We start from the raw sequence: 16,853 nt of genomic DNA, 5'->3' as shown, positions 1-16,853 counted from the left end.
CATTCCCTGCCGTCGCTTAACGCGCTGCAAGGTAAAAGCTGTTTCGTCTGTTCGAATTAATAATGCAGGCTCGCCGTTCGTAACGCGTAACTAAAGCGGGAAAAGTAATGCGGGAATGTGGGACGAGGCAGCGGGCGAGAGGAAGGAAATGAATGTAAATTTGCCAGGAATACTAACTCGGATAATACCGTAGCAGGAACAAAAGCAGCACCTTCACGCGCGTGAAAGATTGATGCCGAGATCTTTGTCTCCTCCAACAAGCCCGCGGAGATTTCTTTCCTCGGTAATGGCCAAGAGACTCGAAATCTACTTGGTGGTATCGAGTGGCGGTCAGGCGGAGAAAAACTGACGTAGGAGAGGATCCGTTTTTAGCGGCGTCTTTTTTCGTCGTCGCGATTCATGGCCCACTTGAGCGGGCCTCGCTGAAGTACAGCCAGTTATACCCACCTTTAACGCAACCATCGAATCGGGGATGTGAAACCTCATCGCGGCGGGGCTTGGAATAACACATCAATTCCCCAGCTTCCAATAGCGAACTTTCGCCGTTTGCTCGCTCCACGAGAAAGTAATTGCCCGGGGAGAGGAATCTGAGGAATGAAATCGGAGATTCAAAGCGAAACGTTCGTTCGACGAAACGATGAATGTATCCCGATTGTTGGGCCGCTCGTGGTCCCTACGTGTGCGAAGTGGTGAAATTAAATCAGCGAGTACCGTTTGCTCCGTGCAGAGATTTTTCAACGGGAGTTCGCTCGTTAATCGCTACTTTTACGTGTATTCTGCTCTACCAGATATCTTGGGGTCAAGGTGAAATACAGTCTCGGTGTGCTTCTCTTTTTCAGAGCATCGGAGTCCGGTATCGCCACGATTCAACGAGCGAATGAGCCCAGCGCCAATACGGACCGGGGAAAATATCGTGCTGTCCTGCATTTCGCCAGGGATCCCGCCACCGATGTACCTGTGGTTTCGCGAGTCCGTGTCGGGCACGGCGATGATCTTCAATTCCGAAAGGATTCATGCCAGGGCAGGCGTGCTGGTGCTAGAATCGGCCAGATCCGAGGACGCTGGACGATACGTATGCCACGCCAATAATACAGCTGGTTCCGAGAGGGTCGAATTGGAGGTCTCTATTATAAGTAGCCTCTCGATCCACCTGGCACCTCAACAGGTTAGTTCTCGACACTTGTCTTTCATCTTTGTGCTCGTATCGAGCAGCTTTCGTTCGTTTCTCTCGATCCGTTTCTGGAAACGTTTGCCCCAATCAATTCTTCCCCTATGCAATGCGTGACTTTAAGGGGTCATGCTCGGTCAGGAGGCCGAAAAAAGGGTGGTCTTTGGAAATTTTTTACTCAGAAGCTATAACACATTTCTGAAAAAATCTTTCTTCCTTTGAAGGATTGCATCTAGTACCGTGCATCGTAATTTTTTTATTTAAAAATATTTAGCAATAACTAAGTTATTGTCCATCACTCGAAGGTTCTCTAAAAAAAAGGGAAAAAATTTCTCTAAAATGAAAAATTCAAAAGAATTTACTTATTATATTATATTATCTAGTATTTGAACGAAGGATTTTTTTATCCTATGCTTAGTTTTCTTTTAATTGACGAAAATCAGGCACGATTTATGATAAACGTTGAAACTTTTACTTTAAACATCAGCTATTTTTTCCCAAATTAATATTTCGAAAAATCCTTCGTTCAAGTACTAGGTAATATAATATAATAAGTAAATTCTTTTGAATTTTTTATTTTAGATGATCGACTTTCGAGCAGCAGTGGTCACCGCAGAAGCCTTTATTTTTAGAGAACCTTCGAGTGATGGACAATAACTTAGTTATTGCTAAATATTTTTAAATAAAAAAAATACGATGCACGGTACTAGATGCAATCCTTGAACGGAAGAAAGATTTTTTGAGAAATGTGTTATAGCTTTTGAGTAAAAAATTTCCAAAGATCACCCTTTTTTCGGCCTCCTGACTGAGCATGACCCCTTAATAACGAATTGCGCGATGGTGGTGCCGTCATTTTCTAAAGATTCACCTTCTTAAATCTTGAACGAGTTGTCTGTAAGTACCTACTTGCTTGATTGGGTTTCGTTAGGTACTTGATATCTTTTCGCTATCTCAAGCGACAATATTGAAGAGGCAATTGCTAACATTAATGCGCGTGAATTTGCGTGCCAAGTTACCCGTATGTTTGCAAACGTTCCCTGCGTCTGTAATCGGGAAGGTGATGCGAAGGAATCCGAAGAACTCCTTGAAAAACTCCTCATCCATTTGGTGCTTCAACAGGTTAGTATCCTGTTCCCCGTCGATTGGATTTCAGAAACGAATTTGGGGTCGGCTCTGTCGTCTTCCGCTGCCTTCCTGCCTCACCCTCGATAATCCCACTCGTCCTTCGAGAAATCTCGAGGCTCTCTCCATATTCTCGATTACGTCGCTGATCGCGGCGCGACACTTTTTTTGCATCGCCGTCTCGTAGACTTCCGCTGATCAAGGAGCCAATTATCAGTAGCGCGGAGGGGAGGCGGTCACACCGCGTGGAGCCCTGGGAATAATTTCCTCCGCGACTCGGTCGTTTCCACGATGGATGCGAAAGGGCTGGAGTCCTCGATGATAAGTAGCTTCTTTTCATCCACCCGATATCTCAACAGGTTACAGTTCCTTTATTCTATTTTGCAAACAACTCGAGGGCTCCCTTCCTCCGCCGTTACTTTTTCTTCTCGCAGCTGCGCCCTCGCCACCCTCGCCAGCCAAGCGGAGGCTTCTCAATGAGCGTCGATTCTATTTCCAGCAGATCTGCAAACTACCAACGGGAGCGGCGTACTCCCGCGCAACGTAACGGTTCGTTGCTCCGTGACTTTGTTAAGTCGATGAGATATCCTCGTTCCTCTTACCTCGACGAGTACCATCTCTCGAGCGTCGCGCGCCAGACGCCAGCGAGTTCTTCGAATAAATACCCATCGGCAGCGAGCTGCTCGTCGACTAATTCCCGCCGATGCAGATGTGGATAATTGAGAATCGCGTTCATGTAAACAAGATATCGGGAGGACGGGTAAGGCGGCCCCTCGCGTCTCCAAGATGCTGGATAAATCTGAAAAATGTCGCAGCCAGGACTTCCTCCTGCTGCGCGAACGTGGCCGACGAAATAATGAGCAGCGAGCTCCCCCCCGCCGAGAGCGGAGCGCTCCTATTAATTAGTATTAACTCCCATTAATTAGTAGCCTGCTGCGCAGCCAGGCTGGAGGAGGCGAGTTCTTCGCAGCTCCTTTGATCTCTTAACAAGCCCCAGTTAATTGTACCCGCGATGCTTCTGCCTGGTACGATAAACAGGCATTGTGCCGGTAACGTGGACCGGAAGCGGAGGAAACAGCATCGATCGGCGCGCAACGGTTCGTTTGATCAGCCGAGCCACCGTTGACGAGCAACTTACCGGCGGGCGGAAGTTATTAGGCTGCGTCGGGCTCGAAGCCTCGCTCGAAAACACGATTCGCGTTTCAGCGTGTTAAGCGTGACCCGGCGAAAATCCTCCTGTTACGCGAAAACAACGGGGCGCCGAGCTGCCGCGCGATGGCCCCGCGCTCCACCCGTCCCTACGAGCGTTCTAGCTAGACGTCCATTGACCGGGCTAAGCGAAATAATTAATAACATTCGAAGCGAAAGGTCGAACGAGGAGAGCGCACGCTAATCCACTGCCAGCCGCTGGTTGTTGTTCGCCTCTCGTTCAGATTTTCGAACCCCGTGCACGCGATTCGACGCTCGATCGTTGCGGCCACATTCCGCACCACTATTCGAGACGTCCCGTCCGCGGTGCAGTCGGGGCTGCTCGACGGCGAGACTGTTAGTATTCGACAGGCGTTGAAAGTAAGTGGGTGTATCTCTACCTCTCGATACGGTGGGTTATGAGTTTCGGTGCGGGCGTCGACCAAACGGAAAATGCGACAGTAAAGGGGCGCAATCCGATGCGAAAACGCGAGAAAGTGGTCGATACGAGGTCGTCTAGCGAGGGCGGGTCGCGGATATATAAAAGAAGGGGATAGGGATCGAGAAATGGCCCATACCGTGGGGCCGGATGCGAGGGAGACGGAGACGCAGTCGATGAAATAGCATTCGCTTGCCGGAAGCTTCTCGCGTAACTTTTACAGTGATCAGCAAAGAAACGCTTATTGCGAACGGAATCTCTCATATATCGACTGCCATTCCCACCGATAATTTCCCACCGCTAAGTCGTCCGACGCAGTTGGCGCTTTATTGAAAGCATCGGCGCGTTTCTTTTTTAGCCACAGGCCTTTGAGAAACCTCTAGCGAGACGTTTAATGCCTCATTATTTTACGTTTCTCTAGAGATGATACGTAATAGCCCTTCTATTCTACCTTGGCCGATGAACCTTTCCAGGAAAAATTGAAAGAAAATGGCAAAGAGCCCCGTATAATTGAACGTGGGTATGAAAACCTCATTATATCGTACACAATGAATTATACCGCTGCCAGTGCACAATTTGTCCAATTCTCCGGGGCCGGGAATCGTTTCATTCGTGCGACTTTACATTTCATTTGTCGTACCCCCTGGAATGCTCGCCCCGCGACATTCTCGGCAGCGCAGCGGGGCCAGAACATTTCTCCGCATTCCGCGACGAGCTGAGCGCGATCTTGCGCGCGTCCCACGGAATTTATGACTATTTGCCCCTCCTATTTTTCCCGGAGATTCTTGCAATAATTCTCTTTATTCGCCCTCTCGATTCGTTTATAACGCGCTCCGAAAGGAGTCATCGCGCGGCGAGCGTGGCTTCGCCTACCTTGCGGTTATACTGCCGACATAAACGCATCGCTGCGCGCCACGGTAATGCAGTTGTATATATGAGGGGAGGAAGAGAGATAGCCGTAAAGACAAAGGGGGCGACAAAGGGACCGAGGTGGGAACCCGGCGACGCCTTCGGCCGCTTCTTTTTTCCCCGGCGACGCTTCTTAGGTCGTCTTTAAAGGTGCCCTCCTGCGCATCTTATATCCCGTCCCTTCCCACCCCCGTTGAATACCGTATCAAAGGATATTTAAAACGGCCTTCGGTTTAAAAGACAGTTTCCTTTGGGCTCCGGGAGGGTAGAGAAGCGGGCGGAGAGGGAGCAACGTGGTGCCCTCTCGACAATATTTAATGGCCACGAGTGTTCGATTCGACGCGCACCAACCTCGAATTCTTCCGTTTCGACCCTCGTGTGAAACCCCTCACGCCGCCGGATTCCAGACCCGTTTACCTCGTGCTCCCGGCCGGCCCGCTTATTGCGACCGTTCCAGCCACATAAGAAGAGCCTACCCTCGTTTTTCACACGATTGGAACACGCTCGATATGCCCGTGGAATCTCTTCCGATCCTTTGACGCTTGGAACGCTCTCGAAATCCGTAGCCGGAGGACGTCCTCGCGCAAGGAGAATCCTGTGGTAAAGTGTACGGTGCACTTCTATGCACATATGTTTGTCGATATTGTAAGCCCTGGATAGTTCGACCATTTTTTGGAAAATAAATTGCAGCATCGTTGTTTCTTCACATTTTTGTCGTTTCGTAGAAATTAAAGCAAAGCACAAACAATTTAGAGTATACATAAATTATAGTGCGCGATAAATTCAAATATTTATTTTCGTTTTCAACGAAAAACATTGGCACTGCAACTGGTCGGTCTCACCCGCGTGTCGGGGTTAGAGCGTCCACCCACTACGGGTGAGACCGACCTGGAAAAATAAGAAAAAGTGTAGCTTACGAAAAGTATAATACACGGAGAAGTTAATTGATGTGTTAGTTCTTCTTCAGTTTTCCACGTAAATCGCAAACATTCTTGTACTTGAAACATCTAGTGTCACGAAACCAACGGCTGCAGCGCACACACTTAATCCAATCGTCGCTTTTCGAGATTTCGAAATAGTTTTCTCCGCATCAGACGCATGACACACAGTGCTCTCTCTTGCGTCAGTCTTAAAATATATACACTGGCCGGACACTCCCTGTGGTCGAACTATACCGGACTTATCCTATATCACCGGCAATCACGGCGCAGAATCGTCGTTCCTGCGTTCGCCCACCTTTGTAGACACCCCTCCCCCCTATTTGCCCGGATAAACGAGGCTCTTTAATAATACATAAGATGGATTCCCAGCGAGATCAAAGGGCGACATTCCCGATCGGCAATCAATTAAGCCGCCCAAGACGGATATGCAAATGCCAGTAGGCCACTCCATTCATAGGCATTCCTGCACCCCTGCCGACATGTCACGGTATGCGGTCTAACACGTCCGACTGGGTCGAGCCTTTTCTACTTGACAGGCAACCATCGCGGTCTGGAATCCTGAAGGATATTGTTCTCTTCACGATGCTCCTTTTCCGCTATAAATGGATATTTTTACTTGCAATTTTTTTGTAATCTTAAAAGTTGATAGAACAAACGTGCAAAATGACACGTGCAATACTTGTTTCTTTTTTTAATTCCCGAAAAAATAAGTTTTCTCTCAGTCGTTACACTAACAATAAGTAGGAAGATCCTATAAGGGGTCATTCCGGTTAGCGCGCCGATAAATTCAGCGATTTTCAGGAATTTATTGCAACGAAAATAATTACAGTGACAGAATAAAACTTTTTTTCTATTTATTAAACTACATTTCTACACTAACTAGAATATATAAAAGTAATAAAATTATTGCTTTTAAAATGCTTTTGAAAGCGGTCTTGATGACATGGTTAAAAATTCATGCCTCGTTCGTGAAGGCGATATCAGCTGTTAGACTTGTCTGAACCGAAAAATCCAAACAGATTCTTGATCTTTGATTTTTATAATTTTTCACCGCGATGCACGGTTAAGCGTAACGCACTCGATAGAAATAAACTGATTCCCTCAATGGGAAAGACACTAACGAAGGACCAACGCAGTGATAATAATCTCCTTAGCTGCACAAAGCTTTTAATACACCCAGTATTATTGCAGCTTTCATAGACCCTATAACAATGCAATGTCGCAAAATAAATCTGATATCTCGTACGAGTATTGCTTTACACGGATAGCCAACGTGACCATGCATGTGGCATTGTTAAACTGTTTACCGCTCCTCATTTACCTGAAACGATTCTCGTTAATGATAAATCAGGCAGGCCGTCGGGTTGATCAAAGGGAGATGCTCGTACGACCCGGGAGCAATTAAGCTCTCGAAGGTGGATGGTGAAATACCCAACAGGACATTCAATTCGCTGGTATTCCCGAACACGGCCGTTCGGAATCCGTCCCGCTGCGTCTGACTATGTCAGGCGTTTTCTACTGGCGTTCCACTTCGATTACGTTCTGCTAGACCCGCTTCAAGTTTTACCGTCGCTCATATCCGCCGTTTTAGAAATTACTCACAATGCTAAGGTCGTATAGCATCTCATAACTTTCGAACGGTGTTGGACAGGATCAAAGGCTGGCTTCCGGGATCAATAATCCATCAAAGTTTTCCCATATTGGGGACGGGAATTGGTAGATGAGATTAATAGACTGATTCCCTGCGCTAAGGACAGGGATGCTGGCTCAATGGTATCCAGTTCCGTTTGTAAGCACACACTGGATTACAGCGTCCCGTGCGACACGATTCCGACCTTGCGTCATTATAATTACAAAATGCACGGTCCATCTGCATCCCGACAGGAGTATCGTGTAATCCTTTGAAGAGAACCGCGCACCGGTAACTAGCCGGTGCCGGTCGAGCTGTGTTTGCCAACTCGTTGATCCGTTTACGTTTGCGAGCAAGACGAAAAATTATTTACAAAGCTGTCGCAGGAGATTACGTCTTTCAAAGGCCCGCTTCAGTTACACGGTCAACGCGAAGTTTACGTTTGAGAGCACGTCGCGGAGAATCGCTCTCCCGCGGCACAGCAGATTTTCCCGAAACAATCGACTTGCCAACTTTCTCCCGAAGGGGAAACAATATCAAGCTCCGACGAGAGTCGAGGGAGGGGGATTAAAAGCGACATTTATGGGTGAACGTGCTCTGTATAACCTTGGCGAATCGATAACTGTTATAGGTCACCGTCGACTTGGGCAAAGACGCGGAGTTTCAGTGCTCCGTTACTGGCCAGCCGGTCCCAGTCATCTCCTGGACCAAGGACGGGCTGCCCGTGAGAGAAGGGATCTCTGGCAGGAGCAAGATCTTGGTGAACGACGGCTCCACGTTGCATATATCGTCGATCGCGAGGGACGACAAGGGGATGTATCAGTGCTTCGCGAAGAACGACTACGAGATGGTCCAGGCAACGGCGGAGCTGCGCCTAGGTGGTGAGTGTATTTAATACCTAAACTTTCATCTGGCCGCGGTGAACGGCGCGTGGAAGAGGTGAGAGAAACGAGCGCGGAGTTGCCGTTAAGAGTGCCCTGCCGCGAAGTTGCCTTTACCAAAAGTTGAAAAATTTAAGGTCAATGAAAATATATATCACCTCGCCGCGTGAGTTACGCGACGAACTTCTCGAACAGCTAACGTCTCGCCTAGGTACCTACACACGTAGGTGTGTACAGAAAGCAGTCTGCCGAGGGGGTCAAGACGGATTAGCATGTCTAAGCGCTCGTAACCCAAGCGTACGAGCTGCGCGGAGTTTTATAAAAGTTTGCCTGTCTGAAAATAATAAGACTAAATTGAAGCTATTACCGGGGTCACTGTTCACTAAGGGGCGGCAGGGGGTGCAGCCTCTATTGCGAAACTTCGGCGACCGGCCGCAGTTTTTATCGGTCGTTGCGAAGTAAGTCTGTTAAACGCGATAAAAAATACGTATTACAATGAGCCTTTATCCCGTTATCCGTCCGAGGATGGGTTAAATATTTTTAATTAACGGCGAAGTTCGTCCTCTCGACACGACACGGGCTTAATTCGATGACCAATCTACCGAAACTTCTTCCCTCCCTCTGAGGATAAAGGCTCATCAGATCCGCTCCAACGACCGAACGTCCGAGCGAAATATAAAAATTCCCGGTCTATAATTTCCCTTCAGAATTTAACTCCCTGGAATTTATATCTCATCTAACAACACGATCGTCCCGTCCCAGCTGGGTCATATCCGGCTGCTCCATCGCCGCGCGATCTAAACCCTCCCCCGGCTCCCGGTACCTAGGAAATCTCTCGTTCAATACACGCAACCGAATTCTTTCATTACTCCGCGGGTTCTGCCGATCTCTCAGCGTCGCGGTCTCGCCCGTTCTCGCTCGGGAAACGGGTTGCTGCCGGGTGAAAGGCGCGCGGGGGCGACGCGACAAAAAACCCAGCCGTAGGAAAGTGGAGTAAGACCGTGGAGGCAAGACGAACGAGGCGAAGAAGAAGAAGACGAAGGAGGGAACGGAGGAGCGGCCGGAGGGGAGGAGAGGAGTGAATAAGAGGTAGAGGGGCAGGGAAGGAGCGAGGGAAGAGAAGAAAGACCGGGAGGGGAGGAGCGTCGCCGAAACAAAAAAAAAATGCTTAACGAGGGCGATGCATAATGGAGAAAGGAGAAATCCACTGGCTGGCGTGCTGTGAAATAAATACATACCATTTGTCTTAGTCACGAGGGTGGGAAGCCTGGTTGCCGGCTCCTGGAATGAAAGAAACCCAACGGCGGCGCGGCGGGAAGGGGCTGGTGGAAGTGTTGGTGTCGCTTGAAATTCGCGCGCAAAAACTGCGTGGGCGAAACGGGAAGACGCTAACAGGGGACCAACGTCAGCGCTTTCGACGAATATTTTGCGGCTGTCGCTGGAACCTTGGGACGAGAACACCGATTCCACGTGATGTAATCCATTACCTTGAACGACACTGTCAGTCGGTCGTCTTAAGTGCACGTACATACCGACGGCCATTTCCGTCCCAGTGTCACGTATACGTAACGTTGAAGCATCGAACGACATTTCTCACCCACCGGGTGCCTCGGGCAAAGATGTCTACGTTTACCAACCCCTCCTTCCCCCACAGCGATCCGTCCATTATTGCTGTGGCTAGTCGTTTGTACCTCGAAACGTGAGATATATCGTTCCAGACGCGTTCAAAATAGTAACGTGAAAAGTTCCTTTACTAGGAGATGGGTAAATTAGCATTCGGGAGCGTCAAACGCCAGAAAGTGTTTATGCTGGCGGCAAGGATACATGCAGCGCGAGAGAAGACAGTACCTCGTACACGTCCCATCAAAAGCACACTCGAGTCAGGCAATATACCGCCGGTACTGGTATTCCCTCAGCTCTTACGGTATTAATTCGTCGTAAGAGCAGCGGCGTTTATCGCCCCGAGGCATCTAGCCTCTAATCGCGACATTGTGTCTCGCGAATAATGGGCGGAAAAGTTTCTTACGGTATCGCCACTATCGGGGGAAAGCCCGTTACCGCGTTGCAAACAGCCCCGACACGCCCAATTTTACACTGCGCAGCGATAATTACTTCCAACGAGTTAAACGGAGACGGAAGTTCCATTTTATTTGGCGAACGTTAGTACTCCTCGCAAATATTGAGCGATGCTCTCGAGCGAGGGAGCAAAGAAAGGGACGGGAGATCCGTTTATCTCCCCCATTCGACTCCATCTCTCAGTGGAGAGGCGTTGCGTCGGGGGGGGGGGGGGGGAAATTTTTAAACGTCGAAAAGTATTCCGCGTTCGTATTTTTTTCCAGCCGCTCCGCGCGGCGGCTGGGAACGCGTGTACAGTTTAGCGCGGCTGATAAATTTCGTTTCCCGAGCGCCGATAAGTAGGTATCCCCGTCTCGCCGGGTAGCAGATCCTGATGAATAATTCACGCGCTCGCCGAACAGGATTTAAAAAGGTCAATATTGCCGTAAACGCCTATGGCTTTGTGCAGCTCGGAACAATCGGAATCGGACTAATACGCGAGCGTAACAGGGGGTAGGAATCAAAGCGGGAAACTTTTGTGACGATGGCGGACCGACTTGGAAAGAGGAAACAGATGTATTGCGTGTAACATAGAAAGCATATATCCAGTAGATTCCTCTTTTTTTCTTCCTCCAATTTATTCGGACGGCAGTGCAGAGCCGTTTATAGAACGCACATACGGTAGGGGAGGAAAAGAAAAATGAGAGGGAGACTGCTGGTTCTGGGCCCGAGCCAAATTATTCGGCGACATGTTCGTCGAAATTGCAAAATATTTCGTGAAAATGAAGGCGTTAAATTGTCTGGGCGACAGGGTTGAAATTAATACAGTTTTGCTCCCCGCTTTTTTTCCCTCCCCGCTATGAAGCGCGGACAGGTAAATATCCAGTCACTTGCCGCTCGATCAAACGAATGAAAAAGATTTAATGCGATTGGGGCCGGAGGTTTTACGGTGATATCCCATTGTCATTTTCGTAGGACCAGGAATTTCCAGCGGGTCCCGATACTGGCAAGCTTCCATTTTATTTCCGCCGCTTTAGCGCGTTCACGGGAACGGCAATCACGAGCCCGGTAAATAATGTCTTCCTGTCGAATTACCGAATCGCAAATCGCGCCGCGACACGCGACACGCTCCGCTTCGTATCAGCGGATCGGCGATGGCCCGACGTGTCTGGAAGCTTGTAAATAAAAATGTGAAACGTTATCGGAAAACTCTGATATTCCGACGCAAGTATTACCAGGGATCAGGTGCTTGGATGGAAGCTGAAATGGCGCACTGATCCTTTAAAATATACAAGAGGACTCGACAATTAGGCGATAGAATGAATTGAATTATTTTTGATAAACTGCCGTCCGTGGCTCTAAATGATTAAAACGGTTATATTATGTATAAACTCAAGCTGTTTTCCAATAACCGAACGTGTCACGCGTTAATAAACTAACGACAATAATAAATTAATAATATAATAATATAATCATATTAATTAATAATAAAGCTGCGACAGTGTCACCCATAAAATGCAGATGCAACGCAAAACAGATAAACTAAACCTGTAACGTAACGATCCAACGCTGCCCTGCGACGCGGCGACTGTATAACTGACTCGTACTACTGCAGAACCAAGCTGATCTAAAGCGTTCCCTAGCATGCCAATATCATCGTAACGTTTACGCATTATGCTCACGCATAAAATACATCCAGAGTGCTCGATTTAAAAAGAAAAAGCAGACAACTCGAGCAGTCCTCCGGCTAATGAACAGCGAAACTATGTTCGCCCATGCAAAAAGGAAGAGCGGTGAAAAGAGGAGCGGGAAAACAGAAGCCGTTTCCTCGAAAGAAAGCTCGCATTCTTCCACCCTGGCCACTCACCGTTTCCCCCCCTGTTTTCGCGCGAATGCCTCGTAAGCTCGCGATATTTCATCGAGCAGACCTCGCGTTGAACAGGGACAACTGAAAGCTCGGCCAGGCGATCCGCAAATTGAACGTCGATGCTCGATTCGCGGCGGGCGCACGTTGTACACGGGCTACAATCGTCCGCGATATCGGTCAGCCAGGGAAGTTTTCGATAAACGAGCGCGAGGGGGTGGCGCACGGGGCGCAAGGGAACGAAGGACGGACAATGAGCAGCCGGCGTGCGTACAATAATACGAGATCCGCAGAACGGGGCGTGGCATTCAAGCAATACGGCATCCTGATTTACGCCGCGGGCAAACAGCCGAGCAGCTCCGTGCCTCGGTTATTGTCGGCTCTATAATTTGGGGTTAATTCACTAGGCGGCACTCGAGTTCAGGCGTCAAACCGCCGATCGATAGTCCTGCCCGCGTGCAGGGGCTTGTCATGTAAATGTTGCGTGCATAATACCCCACCTTGCGGCCGGCCAGGATCATTTCCACCGTGCGCCCGTCCGCGTGACCCCGTCAGCTCACCTGAGCTGCAGGTGCACCCGACGCCGGTGTTTCGTAATTTTACCCCGCAGGTAAACTCATCACGCGCCGCGCCCCACCGAATTTGCGGCCGCCGCCTGGACCCCATCGAGATTCGGAGCGTGAACGGCCCTCGGGAATCTAGTTTTCATAGCCGACCGTCGTGAAATTTAACGCCGGACGATCCAAGGAGCAGCAGATCTCTGCCGCTTACAAGATTAATCGGTAACGCCGCAGTCTCCTTTAATCGAAAGTGCCCGAGGCTATGCTCGAGTTCGGAATCTGGGGGTATTTTTGCGTGCAACGGGCCGGGAATCTAACCGCGAACGCGATGCGTACAATCCTCGATGGTAAATCACCGTGAATAATCCGCGTGCATTTACCTGCTTATAGCGTGTATCCACGCGCCATTGAATTATTTCGAAATCTCGATGGATTCTGGGCGAATTTCGACGCGATCGATTTTCCCGGTGAAATTGAAACACGCCGGCCCAGTAATAATGTTAGTTGAAGCGTCATTTAGCTCCCGGCGCTGAATGTATTGGTTGTGCTTGGCAGACGAAGCGCGTAGCCACTTGCGGTAGAATTTCGCCTGTTTGCATGGTGCAAGGAAGAACAGGATATAAAGGCCTATACACTGGCTCGTTGTACATTTTGAATTTTTCATTCTATTAAAGGATTTAATTTGTTTTTCAACTGTTTGGAGATGATCGAATATATTCTGCAGCACCTTGAAGGTCTGACCAACGACGGACTCGAACTACTTAGCGGCTGAGCTCACCTTCTCCGTTCCGTGGACTCTTTGAATTGTCTTCGTCGGTGCTTCAAGCAATAATTGAGAAATCTTTAACCACAGCGGCGCCTGTTTCAGATGCTGCGCCACAGCTTCTATACAAATTCATCGAACAGACTATCCAGCCTGGTCCCTCGGTCTCGCTGAAGTGCATCGCCACAGGAAACCCAACGCCACACTTCTCCTGGAGCCTGGACGGATTTCCTCTGCCCCAGAACGACAGGTATAACACCTCTTTCTACTTCCCACTGACAGATAGGGAATATTACGAGTTAAAGGGGAGTCGTCACGCCGTGAATTTCGCTCCCATTTGAAGGAGTCAGGGAGAGGTAAGCCAGGCTCAAAAATCGATGGATGGTGTGTACGCAATTATTTTCGGTTATTAAACCGCGGGTATTACGATCGACAGAAAATCAGACCAGCATCCCGGTTATAACGCTGCCGCCCGTGGGAACGGATACCTCCCTGCGGGCTTCGATTCTCTGAACCAATTGAGGGGAAAATTACCAATCAACCGGGTTCAGTCTAAACTTTTTAGAGCCGCTCGATTTAGAATGATAGATCTGACGGGATCGTGTGGGAGCCTTGCGACGATACAATCTCGCTTTGTTATTTTTTTACGCACGGTGGCCAATTCGTTATCTAGTCATTTAACTAAAATAGCTGAGAATAGTTCAGTTACAGAGCACGGCACTGAGCAACGGAAGACGTAGAAACGCTGAGTACATATATACGCAGGCTTCCGTGGTTCACATCTGGATTTCATAAAGTGTGAAGCGTCTATACCCCGCTGTTCTATTGGCACCTCTAAGGTGAATGTCCCAATTTCTGCTGATGTCCCCATTTCTGATCATTTCGTATTTTTCTTATTATTATACGCGTTGCGCTTGTACTATAGTTGCAACAAAATAATTCTAAACATTTATTGTTACTGTTTAAACATTTACGCGAGTGTCGCACGAGCTTGGGGCAATACATACAATTCTATTTTTCGTGAGCAGAAATACGGACATTTAGAGCATTATATATTTAATTAGAAATTACTAATAGTTAACAATCTTGAGATAGCTTTCTTAAATAGTTTTTGAATTGATTGATTTATTACTAAAGAATTAATCAATTACTCTGCAAATTTTCATCACAGACAAATTTTGTACACCTTCTTTATGACGAGTTATCTCTTAAATGAGCAGAAATTGGGACGTTCACCTTATTCCTTAAGGACCTCTCTAGAGACAATTTACGTCAACAATAATTCCATCTAGCAGAATTCCAATTATACGTGTCCCTCAAAGTTCAATTTCCTCAGCGTCCTCGAGGCCCTATTCTGCTTTTGGTGAAATATCCCCAAACATCTACGACGAAAGTTTGTCTCTAGAAGCTATTAGTTACCTCCTCTAAGAGACAATGGGGCAGTACGATATTCTCTAAATACGCGACTACTTCAAACGAAGATTCAGCTCCTCGGTCTTTCGAAACCATTGTCGCGGAATCGAAAGGAGATCGAGAAGAATTCCATTCCTCTTTGCTCGGCCCTGGATAAATGGGAGAACGGTGTAACGTTGCGTAACGAAAATCCTCCGGTGCTTGTTCGCAGGTTTATGATAGGACAGTATGTAACAGTGCACGGTGACGTAATATCACACGTGAACATAAGCGTGGTGCACGTGGTGGACGGCGGGGAATATCGATGCACGGCTGCGAACAGGGTGTCGAAGGTGCACCACGCGGCTCCTCTCAACATTTACGGCCTGCCCCACGTCAGACCGATGGGAAACTACGCCGCAGTGGCCGGCGAAACCACCATCATCAAATGTCCGGTCGCTGGTTTCCCAATCGCGAGCGTCACATGGGAGAAAGGTCAGTGATCGTGCCCGCCCGATCGAAGACATTAAAGCCGACGCGTTCGTGCGTCGTTCGTTGAGCCACCCTCTAAACTGTTCCAACCCTTCCCGGCCTCCTTTAACCGCCATCTTTTCGTCTCGCCGCTCCGCGAAAATCATGCATCGAGACGAGGGTGCTGAAATATTCGCGGGACATTAAGTTACCGTCGGCGGTCAGCCACCCTCGTAAATCTCCGCGCGAAAGGGACGAATGAAATTTCAGAGGGAACCGAAAGTACCATCGGTTTTTCGAGCAGTCTAAATGAACGCCCTTTCCCGAGCGGCTCTGCGCGCCGGTGTAGAGAGGAAAGGGCGAGAGGGCGAGAAGAAGGGGTCGCGGATCGTGGGTTTTATTCCTCGGACGAGGTAACTCGAGGCGCTCGAGCCCCTGCGCGGCAAAGTTCGAGCGTTTCTTTTCTGGTAATGATGAACCGAACTCCTGGAGAAGTTTCAAACGGTACCGGTAACTTTCTCCCTTTTACGAGCGATGTAGCATAACGGCGTGAGCGCAATACCGTTCCGCGCCGCCCCTCCCCGTAACACTTTCAAAGTCGACGACTCGGCGACTGCGAAAGCGGATTGAAAACTCGACTACGCGCGGCACCGTGACACCGAGCGTTTCACGCGAAGTCTGTCAGAGATGCTGTGATTCTATGTCCGCGGAAACAGCCCCGCCAATACAAGCGTAATTTATCGCCCCGGCCGCGGTTTACGGAACCATTATGGGTAGTTAAATTTACTTAACGCCGGTAATAAAGCTTCTGTAATGGTCTCTGTTCATGTTTGACGAGTGGCCTCCCCCTGCCACCGTGCCGACGGTGGAAAAGTTGCCCCAGATTTCGATAGAACGCATCGGAGATTCAGTTACTCGAAGTGATTCCACCTTTCAAATACGACGGCATACCTCGAAACAATTCTGCGCGTCAGACGACTCATTTCCCAAAGAAACGCTCGCCTTCCTCCGTGCTTCGCGAGCTCCTACGCCTTTTCCTTCTACGGCTGTCAATTTACTTCGCTCGCGGAAGGAGGAATCGGTCCACTCGGAAGTTGATTCATTGAACTGAAAAGCGTTTCTCCGTGGCGCAGACGGTAAAGTGCTGCCAGGGAGTCGACGTCAGGAGGTGTCCCCGAACGGTACGCTGGTGCTGCATCATGTCGACAGCAGCACCGATCACGGCGCGTACACCTGCACAGCGAAAAACAAGCAGGGCCGCTCCGATTCTCAGACGGTTCACATCGAAGTGAAAGGTAAAGTTTCCCCGTTCTATTTCCCTCTGCTTCATTTTTACAACAGCCCTCCCGCTAGTGATTTTATCTGCTTAAATTGGAATAACACCGTGCGTCGCGCCGCGCCGCCCTCTCGGGGTATCTCGTCGTCGGCGCTGATCCGCTCTGTCAGGATTTTCCCTGCTTTGACAGCGCG

The 16,853-nt window shown here is 49.0% G+C and overlaps 1 protein-coding gene across 2 annotated transcripts in view; it reads left to right on the top strand.

Moving 5' to 3' along the window:
• The window catches only part of LOC143373027 (cell adhesion molecule Dscam2), a 159,249-nt gene that overhangs the window by 121,697 nt on the left and 20,699 nt on the right, over nucleotides 1–16,853 (top strand). For both annotated transcript variants that reach the window (XM_076819792.1, XM_076819791.1), the window contains exons 6-10: nucleotides 840–1,165; nucleotides 8,029–8,278; nucleotides 13,626–13,770; nucleotides 15,145–15,407; nucleotides 16,517–16,678. In XM_076819792.1, coding sequence (XP_076675907.1) covers nucleotides 840–1,165; nucleotides 8,029–8,278; nucleotides 13,626–13,770; nucleotides 15,145–15,407; nucleotides 16,517–16,678 — 1,146 coding nt within the window. The remainder of the gene's footprint in view (nucleotides 1–839; nucleotides 1,166–8,028; nucleotides 8,279–13,625; nucleotides 13,771–15,144; nucleotides 15,408–16,516; nucleotides 16,679–16,853) is intronic.

This window comes from Andrena cerasifolii, chromosome 9, assembly GCF_050908995.1.
Source record: "Andrena cerasifolii isolate SP2316 chromosome 9, iyAndCera1_principal, whole genome shotgun sequence".
Lineage (NCBI taxonomy): Eukaryota > Metazoa > Arthropoda > Insecta > Hymenoptera > Andrenidae > Andrena > Andrena cerasifolii.
The sequence above is the reverse complement of the archived record's forward strand: the minus strand, read 5'-3'. Positions and strand labels throughout refer to the sequence as shown.